Source organism: Pristiophorus japonicus, chromosome 32 (assembly GCF_044704955.1).
Source record: "Pristiophorus japonicus isolate sPriJap1 chromosome 32, sPriJap1.hap1, whole genome shotgun sequence".
NCBI classification, from domain to species: domain Eukaryota; kingdom Metazoa; phylum Chordata; class Chondrichthyes; family Pristiophoridae; genus Pristiophorus; species Pristiophorus japonicus.
In genome coordinates, this window is record NC_092008.1 from 2,405,712 (window position 1) to 2,425,398 (window position 19,687).

The window sequence follows — 19,687 nt, forward strand, 5'->3', positions numbered from 1 at the left end:
GGGGGCCGTTCAGCCCCTCGAGCCTGTTACATTAGGGACAGGAGGAGGCCGTTCAGCCCCTCGAGCCTGTTACATTAGGAACAGGAGGAGGCCGTTCAGCCCCTCGAGCCTGTTACATTAGGGACAGGAGGAGGCCGTTCAGCCCCTCGAGCCTGTTACATTAGGAACAGGAGGAGGCCGTTCAGCCCCTCGAGCCTGTTACATTAGGAACAGGAGGAGGCCGTTCAGCCCCTCGAGCCTGTTACATTAGGAACAGGAGGCCGTTCAGCCCCTCTCGAATACTCCTGTGAAGCCCCTTGCGACATTTCGTTACGTTAATGGCGCTATATTAATACAATTTGAAGTTGCTGTTCAGCACCAGTTATCAATTAGATTTCCCCGCGGCAAGAATCATGGATGAAGAATTGACAAGCTGGTTGCCATTGTGTTTACTGATCAAGAGTATAGACAGAAGATTACCCCAGCCCCTGTGAACAATATCGGTTACCGGCTAAAATCACCCCACAAGCAAACGATGAATCTCCAATTAATGTTTCTGTTTGACACAACGTCCCATGATCCTCCTGTCGGTGAAGAATGGATGGTCTCTGATCGAACTTACGCCGAATCTGGAGACAAAGCAGACGGCAAGTATTTACCATATTGCAACGTGAATCCGGTCCAGGTCGTTTAAACATGTTCGGTATTTGTCCTACACTCGGTGTCAGCATCCGGGGTTAGATACAGAGTAAAGCTCCCTCTACACTGTCCCATCAAACACTCCCAGGGCAGGTACAGGGGGTTAGATACAGAGTAAAGCTCCCTCTACACTGTCCCATCAAACACTCCCAGGGCAGGTACAGGGGATTAGATACAGAGTAAAGCTCCCTCTACACTGTCCCATCAAACACTCCCAGGGCAGGTACAGGGGGTTAGATACAGAGTAAAGCTCCCTCTACCCTGTCCCATCAAACACTCCCAGGGCAGGTACAGGGGGTTAGATACAGAGTAAAGCTCCCTCGACACTGTCCCATCAAACACTCCCAGGGCAGGTACAGGGGGTTAGATACAGAGTAAAGCTCCCTCTACACTGTCCCATCAAACACTCCCAGGGCAGGTACAGGGGGTTAGATACAGAGTAAAGCTCCCTCTACACTGTCCCGTCAAACACTCCCAGGGCAGGTACAGGGGGTTAGATACAGAGTAAAGCTCCCTCGACACTGTCCCATCAAACACTCCCAGGGCAGGGACAGGGGGTTAGATACAGAGTAAAGCTCCCTATACACTGTCCCATCAAACACTCCCATTAAACACAGTGCCAATTGGTGTTGAGTTCTGGGCCTGTGTTTTCCTGTGGGCCTGTGTCCATTCGACACTGGATTTCTGTTGCGGATGACGGGGTTAATCCGCGATGTTTCAATGTGTGCTCGGTTGCTGTCAGATGGAACCGTTGGAGAATGTTTGGGACGGGGTTAAAGTTCCCGGACACTGGATCGTGAACCAATGCCGTGTCTGGTCACCGTGACGGTGACACCGGGTGGAACTTGCAATGGGGTTAATCACACTGACCTTTCTCCGTCACGTCTCCATCCTCTCCCTCGAGCTCACTGCTTGCCGACCCGTCCAGCGCAAAGCTTAGCCGGCCTGGAAGGGAATTAACGGAGGTATCAGTCGCTGCCCGTCGCCTTCGAAACGCCCGAACGTTGAGTCTCCCTACCCACACCTTCACTCATCATCATCGGCAGTCCCTCGGGATCGAGGAAGACTTGCTTCCACTCTTAACATGAGGCCTCACGTGGCTGAACAGTCCAATACGGGAGCCACAGTCCCTGTCACAGGTGGGACAGACAGTGGTTGAGGGAAGGGGAGGGTGGGACTGGTTTGCCGCACGCTCCTTCCGCTGCCTGCGCTTGGTTTCTGCACGCTCTCGGCGACGAGACTCGAGGTGCTCAGCGCCCTCCCGGATGCACTCCCTCCACTTAGGGCGGACTGGTCTTTGGGCCAGGGACTCCCAGGTGTCGGTGGGGATGTTGCACTTTATCAGGGAGGCTTTGAGGGTGGTCCCTGTAACGTTTCCTCTGCCCACCTTTGGCTCGTTTGCCCGTGAAGGAGTTCCGAGTAGAGCGCTTGCTTTGGGAGTCTCGTGTCGGGGGCATGTGGACAATGTGGCCCTGCCCAGCGGAGCTGGTCGAGTGTGGTCAGTGCTTCGATGCTGGGGGATGTTGGGCCTGGTCGAGGACGCTAACGTTGGTGCATCTGTCCTCCCGGGGGATTTGCAGGATCTTGCGGAGACAGCGTTGGTGATATTTCTCCATCGACTTGAGGTGTCTACTGTACATGATCCATGTCTCTGAGCCATACAGGAGGGCGGGCATCACTACAGCCCTGTAGACCATGAGCTGGGTGGCAGATTCCTCGAACCACTATCAGTCCCACCTGTGACAGGGTCTGTAATTCCTGTATTGGACTGTTCAGCCACCGAAGAACCCACTTTCAGAATGGAAGCAAGTCTCCCTCGATTCCGAGGGACTGCCGATGATGATACCACTCTAGACCACTGGGTGGAGCAGTGGTCAACGAGGGGGTAGCTCAATATTACACGGTGCAGAAACAGAAAAGGATAAGGCTGCGTGGATCTCACCGTTTGCATATTTTAGCGATCAGGAACAGGGTAATCGCCAAGCCCAGAGCTCCCAGGATAACTCCCACAGTGCAAACAATGGTCCCAGAGTCCGGCATCCTGCTCCGATTTCTTGCCGACTGACCTGTGTAAAAATCGACAAATTCTTATGAGGAAAGGTTGAGCAGGTTGGGCCTGTACTCATTGGAGTTTAGGAGAATGAGAGGTGATCTTATCGAAACGTATCAGATTCTGAGGGGGGCTGGACAGGGTAGATGCAGAGAGGATGTTTCCCCCTCGTGGGGGAATCTAGAACTAGGGGGCACAGTCTCAGACTAAGGGGTGGCCCATTTGACTAGTGGGGTACCACAAGGTTCAGTGCTGGGACCCCAGCTATTTACAATATACATTAATGATTTAGACGAAGGAATTGAATGTAATATCTCCAAGTTTGCAGATGACACTAAGCTGGGTGGCGGTGTGAGCTGTGAGGAGGATGCTAAGAGGCTGCAGGGTGACTTGGACAGGTTAGGTGAGTGGGCAAATGCATGGCAGATGCAGTATAATGTGGATAAATGTGAGGTAATCCACTTTGGGGGCAAAAGCACGAAGGCAGAATATTATCTGAATGGCGGCAGATTAGGAAAAGGGGAGGTGCAACGAGACCTGGGTGTCATGGTACATCAGTCATTGAAAGTTGGCATGCAGGTACAGCAGGCAGTGAAGAAGGCAAATGATATGTTGGCCTTCATAGCGAGAGGATTTGAGTATAGGAGCAGGGAGGTCTTACTGCAGTTGTACAGGGCCTTGGTGAGGCCCCACCTGGAATATTGTGTTCAGTTTTGATCTCCTAACTTGAGGAAGGACATTCTTGCTATTGAGGGAGTGCAGCGAAGATTCCCGGGATGGCAGGACTGACATATGAAGAAAGACTGGATCGACTGGGCTTATATTCACTGGAGTTTAGAAGGATGAGAGGGGATCTCATAGAAACATATAAAATTCTGACGGGACTGGACAGGTTAGATGCAGGAAGAATGTTCCCGATGTTGGGGAAGTCCAGAACCAGGGGTCACAGTCTAAGGATAAGGGGTAAGCCATTTAGGACCGAGATGAGGAGAAACTTCTTCACTCAGAGAATTGTGAACCTGTGGAATTCTCTACCACAGAGAGTTGTTGAGGCCAGTTTGTTAGATATATTCAAAAGGGAGTTAGATGTGGCCCTTACGGCTAAAGGGATTAAAGGGTATGGAGAGAAAGCAGGAATGGGGTACTGAGGGAATGATCAGCCAGGATCTTATTGAATGGTGGTGCAGGCTCGAGGGGCCGAATGGCCGACTCCTGCCCCTGTTTCTCGATCAGGTACTCAGTGACCCATTAGCTCACCACCAATGGCTGTTCTTCATGTTTGTGTCTCTAAGGGCAGTGACTGCACTGCGAAAGGGTTTCAGCGCACCTGGAGCACACAACGATCGCCGGAAAGCTCCAACGAGCTGGCGTATGGAGGAAAGCTGGAAGGATATTCAACCGTGGAGATACCTCAGGCTGCCCCTCTCCTTGCCCAGCGTTTGTGTCCGTCGTGGCTCAGTGGGCAGCACCCTCGCCTCAGAGCCAGAAGGTTGTGGGTTCGAGTCCCACTCCAGAGACTCGAGCACATAAATCCAGGCTGACACTCCCAGTGCAGTACTGAGGGAGCACCGCACTGAGCTGTCGGAGGGGCAGTACTGAGGGAGTGCCGCACTGTCGGAGGGGCAGTACTGAGGGAGCGCCGCACTGTCGGAGGGGCAGTACTGAGGGAGCGCCGCACTGTCGGAGGGGCGGTACTGAGGGAGCACCGCACTGAGCTGTCGGAGGGGCAGTACTGAGGGAACGCCGCACTGTCGGAGGGGCGGTACTGAGGGAGCACCGCACTGAGCTGTCGGAGGGGCAGTACTGAGGGAACGCCGCACTGTCGGAGGGGCGATACTGAGGGAGCGCCGCACTGTCGGAGGGGCAGTACTGAGGGAGCGCCGCACTGTCGGAGGGGCGATACTGAGGGAGCGCTGCACTGTCGGAGGGGCAGTACTGAGGGAACGCCGCACTGTCGGAGGGGCAGTACTGAGTGATACACAATTGTGTGGGACATCCTGGATGGACCAGCTGACCTTTACCCATCCACCATTGCCCGTGTGTCCCTACTTGACCTACCCAGCACAACTGTCAGCGGTTTGTCGAGGCTGGGGTGATCAATCTGGCAACTGTAAGTGTCCCCGTCCTGTGGCTCAATCCGGATGTAGGCAAAGACATTGAAGGTCCAATCGTCCTCCACCAGGACCGGGAGTGAATGGACCTGCCCGGCAAATCCCCTCCCATTGACCAGGAACTTCATTTCAATCTCGTACGGGTAGAATTTCTCGGCGTAACAATACAGAATGTTTGGCCGGCCCGGTGCGTAGTCTTTCTCCGTGTAGATTTCGGCTTCTGGCTTCTCTGCAACGGAAATGATAGCGTTACCGGTCTCCAAAGGTTCCCTTGTTGTCGGAGGGGGGGCCCCAGGAACCAGAACAGGAACTGGGGGAGCGCGGGGAGAGAAGTGCATTTGCACTGCGCTGTCGGAGGGGCGGTACTGAGGGAGTGCCACAGTGTCGGAGGGGCGGCACTGAGGGAGTGCCACAGTGTCGGAGGGGCGGTACTGAGGGAGTGCCACAGTGTCGGAGGGGCGGCACTGAGGGAGTGCCACAGTGTCGGAGGGGCAGTACTGAGGGAGTGCCACAGTGTCGGAGGGGCAGTACTGAGGGAGTGCCACAGTGTCGGAGGAGCGGTACTGAGGGAGTGCCACAGTGTCGGAGGGGTGGCACTGAGGGAGTGCCACAGTGTCGGAGGGGCGGTACTGAGGGAGTGCCAGAGTGTCGGAGGGGCGGTACTGAGGGAGCGCCGCACTGTCGGAGGGGCGGTACTGAGGGAGCGCCGCACTGTCAGAGGGGTGGTACTGAGGGAGCGTCGCACTGTCGGAGGGGCGGTACTGAGGGAGTGCCGTACTGCGCTGTCGGAGGGGCGGTACTGAGGGAGCGCCGCACTGTCGGAGGGGCGGTACTGAGGGAGCGCCGCACTGTCGGAGGGGCAGTACTGAGGGAGTGCCGTACTGCGCTGTCGGAGGGGAGGTACTGAGGGAGCGCCGCACTGTGGGAGGGGCAGTACTGAGGGAGTGCCGCACTGTCGGAGAGGCAGTACTGAGGGAGTGCCGCACTGCGCTGTCGGAGGGGAGGTACTGAGGGAGCACCGCACTGTCGGAGGGGAGGTACTGAGGGAGCCCCGCACTGTCGGAGAGGCAGTACTGAGGGAGCCCCGCACTGTCGGAGAGGCAGTACTGAGGGAGCCCCGCACTGTTGGAGAGGCAGTACTGAGGGAGCCCCGCACTGTCGGAGGGGAGGTACTGAGGGAGCGCCGCACTGTCGGAGGGGAGGTACTGAGGGAGCGCCGTACTGTCGGAGAGGCGGGACTGAGGGAATACCTTATGGCCAGCTGCATTGAACGGCACCAGTCTGCAACTTACTGCTGGGGACTTTAGCAGCGTGTGTCAGGGTTATCATTTCCTTGGTGATGCTCTGCAGCCGTGATTGGAATCCTCGAGCCCTCTCTTGGTAATAAGTCACTTCCTCCGGACCCAGCTCCTCACTCCCGTCCGTCTCTTTCCCGTTGATGACGAAGGTTCGCGCTCCGAAATCGTAGATCATGAAGGGGGTGGAATTGACGTTGAAAATGTCTACACTGGTTTCTGAGTCAGGAGAGTAGCTGTAGTACAACCTTGCTGCAATTTTTTCAAAATCTAGACATGGGCAAAACGGCAGACAAGTCACAAAGAGTATAAGCATTAGGAACAGGAGTCGGCCATTCGGCCCCTCGAGCCTGCTCCGCCATTTAATACGATCGTGGCTGATCCGATCATGGACTCAGCTCCACTTCCCCGCCCCCTCCCCATAACTTTGGGGGCAAAAACACGAAGGCAGAATATTATCTGAATGGGTGACAGATTAGGAAAAGGGGAGGTGCAACGAGACCTGGGTGTCATGGTACATCAGTCATTGAAGGTTGGCGGTGAAGGCGGCAAATGGCATGTGGGCCTTCATAGCGAGAGGATTTGAGTACAGGAGCAGGGAGGTCTTACTGCAGTTGTACAGGGCCTTGGTGAGGCCACACCTGGAATATTGTGTTCAGTTTTGGTCTCCTAATCTGAGGAAGGACGTTCTTGCTATTGAGGAAGTGCAGCGAAGGTTCACCAGACTGATTCCCGGGATGGCAGGACTGACATATGAAGAAAGACTGGATCGACTGGGCTTATATTCACTGGAATTTAGAAGAATGAGAGGGGATCTCATAGAAACATATAAAATTCTGACGGGATTGGACAGGTTAGATGCAGGAAGAATGTTCCCGATGTTGGGGAAGTCCAGAACCAGGGGTCACAGTCTAAGGATAAGGGGTAAGTCATTTAGGACCGAGATGAGGAGAAACTTCTTCACCCAGAGAGTTGTGAACCTGTGGAATTCTCTACCACAGAGAGTTGTTGAGGCCAGTTCGTTAGATATATTCAAAAGGGAGTTAGATGTGGCCCTTACGGCTAAAGGGATGAAGGGGTATGGAGAGAAAGCAGGAATGGGGTACTGAAGTTGCATGATCAGCCATGATCATATTGAATGGTGGTGCAGGCTCGAAGGGCCGAATGGCCTACTCCTGCACCTATTTTCTATGTTTCTATGTAACCCTCCACTCCCTTATTGCTCAAAAATCTTCGACCTCAACTCCACTTTCCCGCCCGATCCCTCGATTCCCCTCGAGTCCAAAAAACTACCGATCCCAGCCTTGAATATACTCAACGACTGAGCCTCCACTGCCCTCTGGTGCAGAGAATTCCAAAGATTCACCACCCTCCGAGTGAAGAAATTCCTCTTCATCTCAGTCCTAAATGGCCGACCCCTTATCCTGAGACTGTGTGACCCCTGGTTCTAGACTCTCCAGCCGGGGGTAACATCCTCCCTGCATCTACCCTGTCGATCCCCCTCAGAATCGGAGATGTTTAAATGCAATCGCCTCTCCTTCTTCTAAACGCCAGAACTTGATTTGCAACTTGTCACTGTTATGTTTAAGCGTCAGATTCTCTGTGTGCAAATGATCAGGACCAGAAACCCGCACTCAAATTCCCGGCGGGCAACTCTGCCGCGCATATCACTGGGACACGGTCAGATACAGCTATTTTTCTTGGAACAAGGCACAGGCGGAGGCCACATGCCAACTGTTTTAAAGTTAAGAAAAACTGTGGGGCTACCTGGGAGGTGAACAGGCACCAGCCATTGAAAGCGATCTCTGTGTTCAAGAACGTCACTTGGTTAGGCATACAGACAAAGACAGTGATACCCCAGAGACTACAAGTCTGCAAGAACACCAGGAGTACAAAGAACTCTACGGAATGCACATTTTTGGAAAACAAGACATTCAGGATAAGGAGTTAACTTTTGCACGGTCGACTCCGTGTGCAAATTAGTAGCCATGCAACCTCATCACCACAGCCAGTTAAACATAGAAACGTTGAAAATAGGATCAGGAGTAGGCCATTCGGCCCCTCGAGCCTGCACCATTCAATACGATCATGGCTGATCCTCTATCTCAACACCATATTCCCGCTTTCTCCCCATACCCCTTGATGCCTTTTGTGTCTAGAAATCTATCTATCTCCCTCTTAAATATATTCAGTGACTTGGCCTCCACAGCCTTCTGTGGGAGAGAATTCCACAGGTTCACCACCTCGGAGTGAAAACATTTCTCCTCATCTCGCTCCTAAATTTCCTACCCCGTATCCTGAGACTGTGACCCCTTGTTCTAGACTTCCCAGCCCCGGGGAAAACATCCTCCCCGCATCCAGTCTGTCCAACCCCATCAGAATTTTATACCTTTCAATGAGATCCCCTCTCATTCTTCTAAACTCCGGTGAATACAGGCCCAGTCGACCCAATCTCTCCTCATACGACAGTCCTGCCCATCCCAGGAATCAGTCTGGTGAACCTTCGCTGCACTCCCTCAATAGCAAGAACGTCCTTCAAGAATCTCCAGGTGCGGTCTCACCAAGGCCCTGTATAACTGGAGTAAGACGTTCTTGCTCCTGTACTCAAATGATAGGAAGGACGTGACTGCACTAGAGAGGGTGCAGAGGAGATTTACTAGGATGCTGCCTGGAATGGAGAATCTTAGTTATGAGGACAGATTGGATAGGCTGGGTTTGTTCTCATTGGAACAGAGGAGGTTGAGAGGAGACCTCATTGAGGTGTGCAAAATATTGAGGGGCCTGGACATAGTGGATAGTAAGGACCTATTTCCATTGATGGAGGGGGCTATTACGAGGCGGCATAGTTTTAAGGTGGTTGGTGGAAGGTTTAGAGGGGATTTGAGGGAGGGGGCTTCTTTACGCAGAAGGTTGTGGGGATCTGGAACTCGCTGCCTGGAAGAGTGGTGGATGCAGAAACCCTCACCACTTTTAAGAGATGGTTGGATGGGCACTTAAAGTGCCGTAACCTGCAGGGTTACGGACCTAGAGCTGGTCATTGGGATTAGACTGGGTGACCTTTTGTTGGCCGACGCAGATATAATGGTCAGTACTGCAGGGAATAGAATACGGCCAGGGTGATCTGCTGGTCTAGTGTCGATCGCCTGGATGGGTCGGAGAGGAATTTTCCCAGATTTTTCTCTCCCTGAAATTGGCCTGGGTTTTTATCTGGTTTTTGCCTCTCCCAGGAGATCACGTGGCTCCGGTTGGGATGGAGCGTTAGAATGTTTCAGTGTAAGGGGGTGTCGCAGTTGTGTGAGGCGGACTGGTTGGGCCGGGTGCGCTCACGGGGGGGGGGGGGGGGGGGGGGGGGCGTGACTACTCTCGGGCGGTGGGCAATTTGGTGCCCTGTCCGGTCACAGTCACGGGGGTCCCAGGCCACGGAGGGTGAGTCCCTCCGGTCCACGCGCAGTGCCGCACGAAACAGACACAGCGATAAGGTGACAAAACTCAGTAGGGCGCAGGAGCACGCGAACTTCGTCGCGCGGGAATCGGGCGATAACTTTCAAAGTCGCCGACAAGTATCGTTGGCTGATAACGACTTCCTGCCCCCACCGCCTCGGGAACGCCCCGCGACGGAAGTGGGCGCTAAATCAGGCGCCGACCACTCTACTCTTCGGGCGCGAGAGTGGGGTACAGAAGAACATGGCGCACATTGCTGACGGTATCTCAGGCTACTTCCCTCGGTTAAAGGACAAGGCCCAAGGCGGTGCAAACCTACTGGTGGGCAGTTCTGCGTTGCCAGGTGACCTGAAATTCAAGCCCCAAACGAGCAACAATGTGCATTGATATAGCGCCGTCAACGTTCGCCGTGCGCGTCACAGGAGCGTTTTGCGACAAACGCTGTCTGCGCAAGATCCTGCAAATCCCCCGGGAGGACAGACGCACCAACGTTAGCGTCCTCGACCAGGCCCAACATCCCCAGCATCGAAGCACTGACCACACTCGACCAGCTCCGCTGGGCAGGGCCCACATTGTCCGCATGTCCCCCCGACACGAGACTCCCAAAGCAAACGCTCTACTCGGAACTCCTTCACGGGCAAACGAGCCAAAGGTGGGCAGAGGAAACGTTACAAGGGACCACCCTCAAAGCCTCCCTAATAAAGTGCAACATCCCCCACCGACACCTGGGAGTCCCTGGGCCCAAAGACCAGTCCGCCCTAAGTGGGGGAAGTGCATCCGGGAGGGGCGCTGAGCACCTCGAGTCTCGTCGCCGAGAGCGTGCAGAAACCAAGCGCAGGCAGCGGAAGGAGCATGCGGCAAACCAGTCCCACCCTCCCCTTCCCTCAACCACTGTCTGTCCCACCTGTGACAGGGACTGTGGCTCGCGTATTGGGCTGTTCAGTCACCCAAGGACTCATGCTAAGAGTGGAAGCAAGTCGTCCTCGATCCCGAGGGACTGCCCATGATGGTGATGATGCGATAAAGGTTAGACACCGAGCCACACAAGTAGAAATTAGGGACAGGTGACCAAAAGCTGGGTCACAGAGGTGGGTTTTAAGGAGCGTCTTAAAGGAGGAGAGAGAGGCGGAGAGGTTTAGGGAGGGAGTTCCAGAGCTCGGGGCCCAGGCAACAGAAGGCACGGCCACCGATGGTGGAGCGATTATAATCAGGGATGGTCAGGAGGTCAGAATTAGAGGAGTGCAGAGATCTCGGGGGGATGTGGGGCTGGAGGGGGTTACAGAGATAGGGAGGGGTGTAGGGGCTGGAGGGGGTTACAGAGATAGGGAGGGATGTAGGGGCTGGAGGAGGTTACAGAGATCGGGAGGGGTGTAGGGGCTGGAGGGGGTTACAGAGATAGGGAGGGGTGTAGGGGCTGGAGGAGGTTACAGAGATAGGGAGGGGGTAGGGGCTGGAGGGGGTTACAGAGATAGGGAGGGGTGTAGGGGCTGGAGGGGGTTACAGAGATAGGGAGGGGTGTAGGGGCTGGAGGGGGTTACAGAGATAGTTCGCCCTCAGCGCCCAGCGATGGCTTAGAGCCGCACGGCGCCCCCCCAAACCCACGGCCAGGGGGCAGGGTCGGCTCAGAGATAGGAGACGGCTACAAGACCAATCCTGTGACCCACGATGCACAGCGAGAACATAGGAACAGGAGGAGGCCGTTCAGCCCCTCGAGCCTGTTACATTAGGGACAGGAGGAGGCCATTCAGCCCCTCGAGCCTGTTACATTAGGAACAGGAGGAGGCCGTTCAGCCCCTCGAGCCTGTTACATTAGGGACAGGAGGAGGCCGTTCAGCCCCTCGAGCCTGTTACATTAGGGACAGGAGGAGGCCGTTCAGCCCCTCGAGCCTGTTACATTAGGGACAGGAGGAGGCCGTTCAGCCCCTCGAGTCTGTTACATTAGGAACAGGAGGAGGCCGTTCAGCCCCTCGAGCCTGTTACATTAGGGACAGGAGGAGGCCGTTCAGCCCCTCGAGTCTGTTACATTAGGAACAGGAGGAGGCCGTTCAGCCCCTCGAGCCTGTTACATTAGGAACAGGAGGAGGCCATTCAGCCCCTCGAGCCTGTTACATTAGGGACAGGAGGAGGCCATTCAGCCCCTCGAGCCTGTTGCACCATTCGATGAGCTCAGGGCTGATCTGCGACCTCACTCCATCTACCCGCCTTTGGCCCATAACCCTTTAATCGCAGGGTTAAAATTAACAATTGACCCCCAGCATCGACTGCTGATTGTGAAAGCGAGTTCCAAACGCCTACCACCCTCTGTGTGTGGAGACGTGTTTCCTAATTACACTCCTGAAAGGTCTGGCTCTAATATTTAGAAGCTGCCCCCTAGTCCGAGGCCCCCCAACCTGCGGAGATTGTCTCTCTCTACCCATCCTCTGTTCCCCCTGATATCCTGAAAACGTCGAACAGTTCGCCCGTTAAACTTCTAAATTCCCGGGGGGGGCACGTCCCTGTTTTTTTGCAATCTCCCCACGTGACTTAACCCTTGGAGAGAGGAGCAGACAAACGTCGGCATTCATTCACACACACACACACACAGCGCACTCACCGAGATCTGTTGCCCGTGTTGCCGTGGCCAGAGACAGCGCGATGAGTAGGAAGACACGCGCTCCCACGTTGGCCAACGAGGTCATGCTGCTGCAGGAAGGTTCAGAGAGTGCACGCAGAGCCCGTCCCAATCACCGCTCTGCCCCAGCACCTCGGCCGATGAGTTTTCAAGCCTCCCTTCCCAGTGAAGGAATTCAGTCTCGCCCTCCGCGCGTCTCATTGGCTGCAGGTTTTTTTGGCACAGAGATCCTAACTCATCCGACACTTGGCACCGGATCAAGATGCCGAAACCGGTCATGCAGGAAACAAGTCCCGGGGAATTTCCCGGGGAGGTGGGTTGAAGGTGATTTTCCCCTGGCCTGTCGGCTGTCAAATGCAACATTTAACTCTTTAGTACAAGAGGGTTTAAGTATAACAGTAAACAAGTCTTGCTACAATTGTACCACTGTCCATCTGTGTGGTCAGACCACACTTGGAGCACTGTGCACAGTTCTGGTCTCCATATACCTGGGTTAGACCACACTTGGAGCACCGTGCACAGGTCTGGTCTCCATATACCTGGGTTAGACCACACTTGGAGCACCATGCACAGTTCTTGTCTCCATATACCTGGGTTAGACCACACTTGGAGCACCGTGCACAGGTCTGGTCTCCATATACCTGGGTTAGACCACACTTGGAGCACTGTGCACAGTTCTTGTCTCCATATACCTGGGTTAGACCACACTTGGAGCACCGTGCACAGTTCTTGTCTCCATATACCTGGGTTAGACCACACTTGGAGCACCGTGCACAGGTCTGGTCTCCATATACCTGGGTTAGACCACACTTGGAGCACCGTGCACAGGTCTGGTCTCCATATACCTGGGTTAGACCACACTTGGAGCACCGTGCACAGTTCTTGTCTCCATATACCTGGGTTAGACCACACTTGGAGCACTGTGCACAGTTCTTGTCTCCATATACCTGGGTTAGACCACACTTGGAGCACTGTGCACAGTTCTTGTCTCCATATACCTTGGGTTAGACCACATTTGGAAGTAATTAACTGTCAGCATCATCATAGCTTCACTCACTCAGAGAGTGGTGAACCTGTGGAATTCTCTACCAGAACAAATTCCTACAGAAAGTTGTTGAGGCCAGTTCGTTGGATATACTCAAAAGGGAGTTAGATGTGGCCCTTACAGCTAAAGGGATCAAGGGGTATGGAGAGAAAGCAGGAGTAGGGTACTGAAGTTGCATGATCAGCCATGATCATATTGAATGGCGGTGAAGGCTCAAAGGGCCGAATAGCCTGCCCTGCACCTAATTTCCATGTTTCTATGATTCTATAGGCAGTCCCTCGGAATCGAGGAAGACTTGCTTCCGCTCTAACAATGAGTCCTTAGGTGGCTGAATAGTCCAATACGGGAACCACAGTCCCTGTCACAGGTGGGACAGACGGTGGTTGAGGGAAGGGGAGGGTGGGACTGGTTTGCCGCACGCTCCTTCCGCTGCCTGCGCTTGGTTTCTGCACGCTCTCGGCGACGAGACTCGAGGTGCTCAGCGCCCCTCCCGGATGCACTCCCTCCACTTAGGGCGGACTGGTCTTTGGGCCCAGGGACCCCCAGGTGTCGGTGGGGATGTTGCACTTTATCAGGGAGGCTTTGAGGGTGGTCCCCTGTAACGTTTCCTCTGCCCACCTTTGGCTCGTTTGCCCGTGAAGGAGTTCCGAGTAGAGCGCTTGCTTTGGGGAGTCTCGTGTCGGGGGGGACATGCGGACAATGTGGCCCTGCCCAGCGGAGCTGGTCGCGTGTGGTCAGTGCTTCGATGCCGGGGATGTTGGCCTGGTCGAGGACACTAACGTTGGTGCGTCTGTCCTCCCGGGGGATTTGCAGGATCTTGCGGAGACAGCGTTGGTGGTATTTCTCCAGCGACTTGAGGTGTCTACTGTACATGGTCCGTGTCTCTGAGCCACACAGGAGGGCGGGTATCACTACAGCCCTGTAGACCATGAGCTTGGTGGCCAGTTTGAGGGCCTGCCTATGATGATGAGTAGCCCATGTCCCCCTAACAAGCGGGCCCCAGAACGACACCTGATCACTGCGTGTCCCACCAGTCACATCGTTTGATGCCGATACTCTCCCTTTAATGGAAACCATCCCTTTAATGGACGTCTTGAGCAAGACACGAGGAAGAGGAAGTGAATGAATTGACGAAAGAAGCCTTGTCTGGTGTTGGCGAGGTTGGGCGATGTGAGTGCTGGGGGAGTTTCCAAGCCGACGGCTGTGTGTGGGAGGAGTCGGGTTGGTAAGCCGAGCGTCTGTACCTGAGCGATTCAGAACCATTCCTCGCTTGGACGAGACACACCGACAGCCCAGACGGCTCGCCAATCCTTCGGCCTCCCGTCGAGATGCCGGCTTGCTCCCGAGGGACCGTCCTGGTGGCGATGGTGACTGTCGTGGCCGCGGTGGAGGGCTGGAGCGGTAAGTGGCTTCATTAACCCTCGCTCGCATCAACCTTCTGTCCCACTGCTGATCCGGGGGCTGGAGGGGGTTACAGAGATAGGGAGGGGTGTAGGGGCTGGAGGGGGTTACAGAGATAGGGAGGGGTGTAGGGGCTGGAGGAGGTTACAGAGATAGGGAGGGGTGTAGAGGCTGGATGGGGTTACAGAGATAGGGAGGCATGTAGGGGCTGGAGGAGGTTACAGAGATAGGGAGGGGTGTAGGGGATGGAGGGGGTTACAGAGATAGGGAGGGGTGTAGGGGATGGAGGGGGTTACAGAGATCGGGAGGGGTGTAAGTGTTGCAGGAGGTTACAGAGATAGGGAGGGGTGTAGTTGTCATGTATTGAACGATCAGTGTAACCCATGTATAATCTGACCTAAGTTGTACACCTTGAGAACATTGACCACTAGGTGGTGAACTTGTGGGAGACACTCCTAACCTGGACTTTCAGGTATAAAAGGGGAAGCTCCACCCACCTTCATCACTTGAGGTCTTGGTAATAAAGGTAACTGGTCACAGAGTGAGATTCTCTCAAGTATGGGCCTCGTGTGCATTTATACTGCATAGTAAGGACATATCACTGGCGATGAGAAACTGGGATTTAAACCATGCGAGCAGGGCCACTAGCAGCACAGAAGAGAGGTACTGTGTTGGTGATGATTGGGACGACTTTATTGAGAACTACAGCAAAGTTTGGTCACTAAGGAATGGTTGGGACAGGATTCGGCCGACAAACGCAGGGCCCATCTCCTGACGGTTTGTGGATCCAGGACGTACTCCCTGATGAAGGACCTTCTAGCGCCAGAGAAGCCGGCGGACAAGACGTTCGAAGAGCTCAGTAAGTTGATCGGAGAACAGTTTAAACCGGCGAGCAGCATGCACATGGTGAGACACCGGTTTTACACTCACCGGCAGTGAGAAGGGCAAAGCGTTCCAGACTTCGTGGCAGACCTCCGGCGACTGGCGAGCCTATGTAAGTTCCCAGATACATGCAGAGCGGAGATGCTGCGAGACTTTTTTATTGAGGGCATCGGGCACGCTGGGGTTTTCAGGAAACTGATTGAGACCAAAGATTTGACCTTGGGAGCGGCGGCTCTGATAGCCCAGACATTTATCTCGGGGGAGGAAGAGACCAGAATGATGTATGACAAAAATCTTGGCTCAAATGCGGCAAACGACCAGGGAGTCAACATTGTTAACGCGGAACACAGCTCTCCAGGCAGACAAGGGCAATCGGACATGCCCCAGCATGTAGTCGAACCCAAAGGGGGAATTCAACAGAGACAATGGCTAGCTGAACGGCAATTCATGCCATTGCAAGGGACAATGCGGCCTGTAATGGGGCCATCAACACCTGTCAATGGTGCGCTTAAGGACAGTTACAGAGACAGTCAGAGACGATCGACTGGTAATGGACCTTTGTTTCCAACAATGGGGCCTCTAGCTCATGCTGGAGGTGTGGAGGCAAACACCCAGCGAGAGCTTGCAGGTATCAGCAATATACCTGCAGAAACTGCAACGTCAGCGGTCACTTGGTGCATATGTGCAGGAAGCCTGCAGCCAGGTTGATGTACGAGGAGGACGGGCCCAATGTAAGCCCTACGAGGCCAAATGGACACTGGGGGAAATCGCTGGAAGCTGAAGTTCAGCGAGTTCATGTGGAGCACGTATACAGTTCATACACCAGGACGCCACCGATAATGATGAAAGTGCTCCTCAATGGCATCCCAGTATTAATGGAGCTAGACACGGGGGCCAGCAAGTCCCTGATGAGTATCAAACAGTTCGACAAGTTGTGGCCGTCCAAGGCCAGGAGGCCAAAATTATTGCCGATTGACGCACAGCTGCGGACATGCACAAAGGAGATCATTCCGGTGCTAGGCAGCACCACGGTAGTCTTGACCCACAAAGATTCGGAGAACAGGTTGCCATTCTGGATTGTCCCAGGGGACGGTCCCGCACTACTGGGGAGGAGTTGGCTTGCTGTCATGAACTGGAAATGGGGCGATGTCAATGCAATTTCTTCTGTGGAGCGAGTATCATGCTCACAGGTTCTGGACAAATTTGACTCATTATTTCAACCCGGCATCGGCACTTTCATGGGGACCAAGGTAGTGATTCACATAAACCCGGACGCCAGGCCAGTACGCCACAAGGCCAGAGCGGTGCCATACGTGAAGCGGGAAAAGATAGAAGGCGAATTGGACCGCCTGCTGAGGGAAGGCATCATCTCGCCAGTCGAATTCAGTGACTGGGCGAGCCCGATCGTGCCGGTGCTCAAGGCGGATGGGTCGGTCAGGATATGTGGCGATTACAAGGCCACCATCAATAGTGTGTCACTCCAAGACCAGTACCCGCTACCGAGAGCGGAGGACCTCTTTGCGACGCTATCCGGTGGCAAACTTTTTTCAAAATTGGACCTGACCTCAGCTTACATGACCCAGGAGCTGGCGAGTGAGTCGAAGAAGCTGACCACCATCACGACACACAAGGGGTTGTTTGAGTACAACAGATGTCCGTTCGGGATTCGCTCGGCCGCCGCGATCTTCCAGCGAAATATGGAAAGCCTCCTCAAGTCGATTCCAAGGACGGTGGTTTTTCAGGACGACATCCTCATTACGGGTTACGATACTGAAGAACACCTCCACAACCTGGAGGAGGTGCTACGCAGACTGGACCGGGTTGGGCTGCGACTGAAAAAGGCGAAGTGCGTCTTCCTAGCTCCCAAGGTAGAATTCCTGGGGATGAGGGTAGCAGCAGACGGGATCAGACCTACTGCGTCCAAAACGGAAGCGATCCAGAGACCACCCAGACCCCGTAACACAACGGAGCTGCGTTCGTTCCTGGGGCTCCTGAACTATTTTGGTAACTTTCTTCCCAAATTGAGCACGCTGCTAGAGCCGCTACATGTGCTCCTACGCAAAGGTCGCGATTGGGTCTGGGGGGACAGCCAGGAAAGGGCTTTTGATAGAGCACGTAATTTGTTATGTTCCAACAATCTGTTAACGTTATATGACCCATGTAAGAAAATTGTGTTAACGTGCGATACGTCGTCCTATGGGGTCGGGTGTGTGTTACAGCATGTGAATGCCAATGGTCAGTTACAGCCGGTAGCTTATGCCTCCAGAAGTCTGTCCCAGGCAGAAAGGGGCTACGGGATGGTAGAAAAGGAGGCGCTCGCATGTGGATATGCAGTAAAAAAAATGCACCAGTATCTGTTTGGCAGGAAATTTGAGTTGGAGACAGATCACAAACCTCTAACGTCCCTTTTGGCCGACAACAAGACCATAAATGCGAATGCATCGGCCCACATACAGAGGTGGACACTTACGTTAGCCGCCTATGACTATGAGTCGAGGAGGCGGGAGCTCGGAGCAGCGCGAGTCCGGGGTCGGCGAGAGGCCTATAAAGGCCAGCGGGAGCTCGGAGCAGTCAGTCGAGGAGGCGGGAGCTCGGAGCAGCGCGAGTCCGGGGTCGGCGAGAGGCCTATAAAGGCCAGTGGGAGCTCGGAGCAGTCAGTCGAGGAGGCGGGAGCTCGGAGCAGCGCGAGTCCGGGGTCGGCGAGAGGCCTATAAAGGCCAGCGGGAGTCGAGCAGTTCGAGCAGTCAGTCGAGGAGGCGGGAGCTCGGAGCAGCGCGAGTCCGGGGTCGGTGAGAGGCGTACCGGTGCAGCTACAGGGAGAAGGCAAAAAAACAAAGGTGACGTCACAGCCTAGGGGGTAAGTGATTGGCTGGTGATTGGTGAGTAGTTTTTCTTTTTCTTCTTATATTGGTCAGTAACTTTTAACATTGTTATTACCAGTTTAAGTGTATCTAAGGGTTAAGACATGGCAGGAGAGCTCGGTCGGGTGTTATGCTCCTCCTGTACCATGTGGGAACTCAGGGACGCTTCCGGTGTCCCTGACGACTATGTGTGCGGGAAGTGTATCCGCCTCCAGCTCCTGACGGTCCGCGTTACGGAATTGGAGCTGAAGGTGGATTCACTCTGGAGCATCCACGATGCTGAGAATGACGTGAGTATCACGTGTAGTGAGTTGGTCTTACCGCAGGGAAAGGGTCCACAGCCAGATAGGGAATGGAAGACCAGCAGGAAGAGTAGAGCAAGGAAGGTAGTGCAGGGGTCCCCTGCGGTCATCCCCCTGCAAAACAGATACACCGCTTTGGGTACTGTTGAGGGGAATGACTCATCAGGGGAGGGCAGCAGCAGCCAAGTTCATGGCACTGTGGCTGGCTCTGCTGCACAGGAGGGCAAGAAAAAGAGTGGGAGAGCGATAGTGATAGGGGATTCAATTGTGAGGGGAATAGATAGGCGTTTCTGCGGCCGCAACCGAGACTCCAGGATGGTATGTTGCCTCCCTGGTGCAAGGGTCAAGGATGTCTCGGAGCGGGTGCAGGACATTCTGAAATGGGAGGGAGAACAGCCAGTTGTCGTGGTGCACATTGGTACCAACGACATAGGCAAAAAAAGGGATGAGGTCCTACGAAACGAATTTAAGGAGCTAGGAGCTAAATTAAAAAGTAGGACCTCAAAAGTAGTAATCTCGGGATTGCTACCAGTGCCACGTGATAGTCAGAGTAGGAATCGCAGGATAGCGCAGATGAATACGTGGCTTGAGCAGTGGTGCAGCAGGGAGGGTTTCAAATTCCTGGGGCATTGGGACCGGTTCTGGGGGAGGTGGGACCAGTACAAACCGGACGGTCTGCACCTGGGCAGGACTGGAACCAATGTCCTCGGGGGAGTGTTTGCTAGTGCTGTTGGGGAGGATTTAAACTAATATGGCAGGGGGATGGGAACCAATGCAGGGAGACAGAGGGAAACAAAAAGGAGCCAAAAGCAAAAGACAGAAAGGAGATGAGGAAAAGTGTAGGGCAGAGAAACCCAAGGCAAAGAACAAAAAGGGCCACTGTACAGCAAAATTCTAAAAGGACAAAGGGTGTTAATAAAACAAGCCTGAAGGCTTTGTGTCTTAATGCAAGGAGTATCCACAATAAGGTGGATGAATTAATTGTGCAAATAGATGTTAACAAATATGAT

The 19,687-nt window shown here is 54.2% G+C and overlaps 1 protein-coding gene across 1 annotated transcript; it reads right to left on the reverse strand.

The window, feature by feature from the left end:
• Window positions 1-418: 418 nt before the first annotated feature.
• Window positions 419-12,346, reverse strand: LOC139240591 (RLA class II histocompatibility antigen, DP alpha-1 chain-like). Its single transcript, XM_070869137.1, has 6 exons — window positions 12,169-12,346; window positions 6,132-6,404; window positions 4,787-5,068; window positions 2,621-2,744; window positions 1,549-1,623; window positions 419-608 (listed from the first exon to the last, which is right to left on the reverse strand). Exons 1-5 carry the CDS (start codon window positions 12,251-12,253, stop codon window positions 1,584-1,586), a joined length of 804 nt encoding a protein of 267 aa, XP_070725238.1. The 5' UTR covers window positions 12,254-12,346; the 3' UTR covers window positions 419-608; window positions 1,549-1,583.
• Between the last annotated feature and the right edge of the window lie 7,341 nt (window positions 12,347-19,687).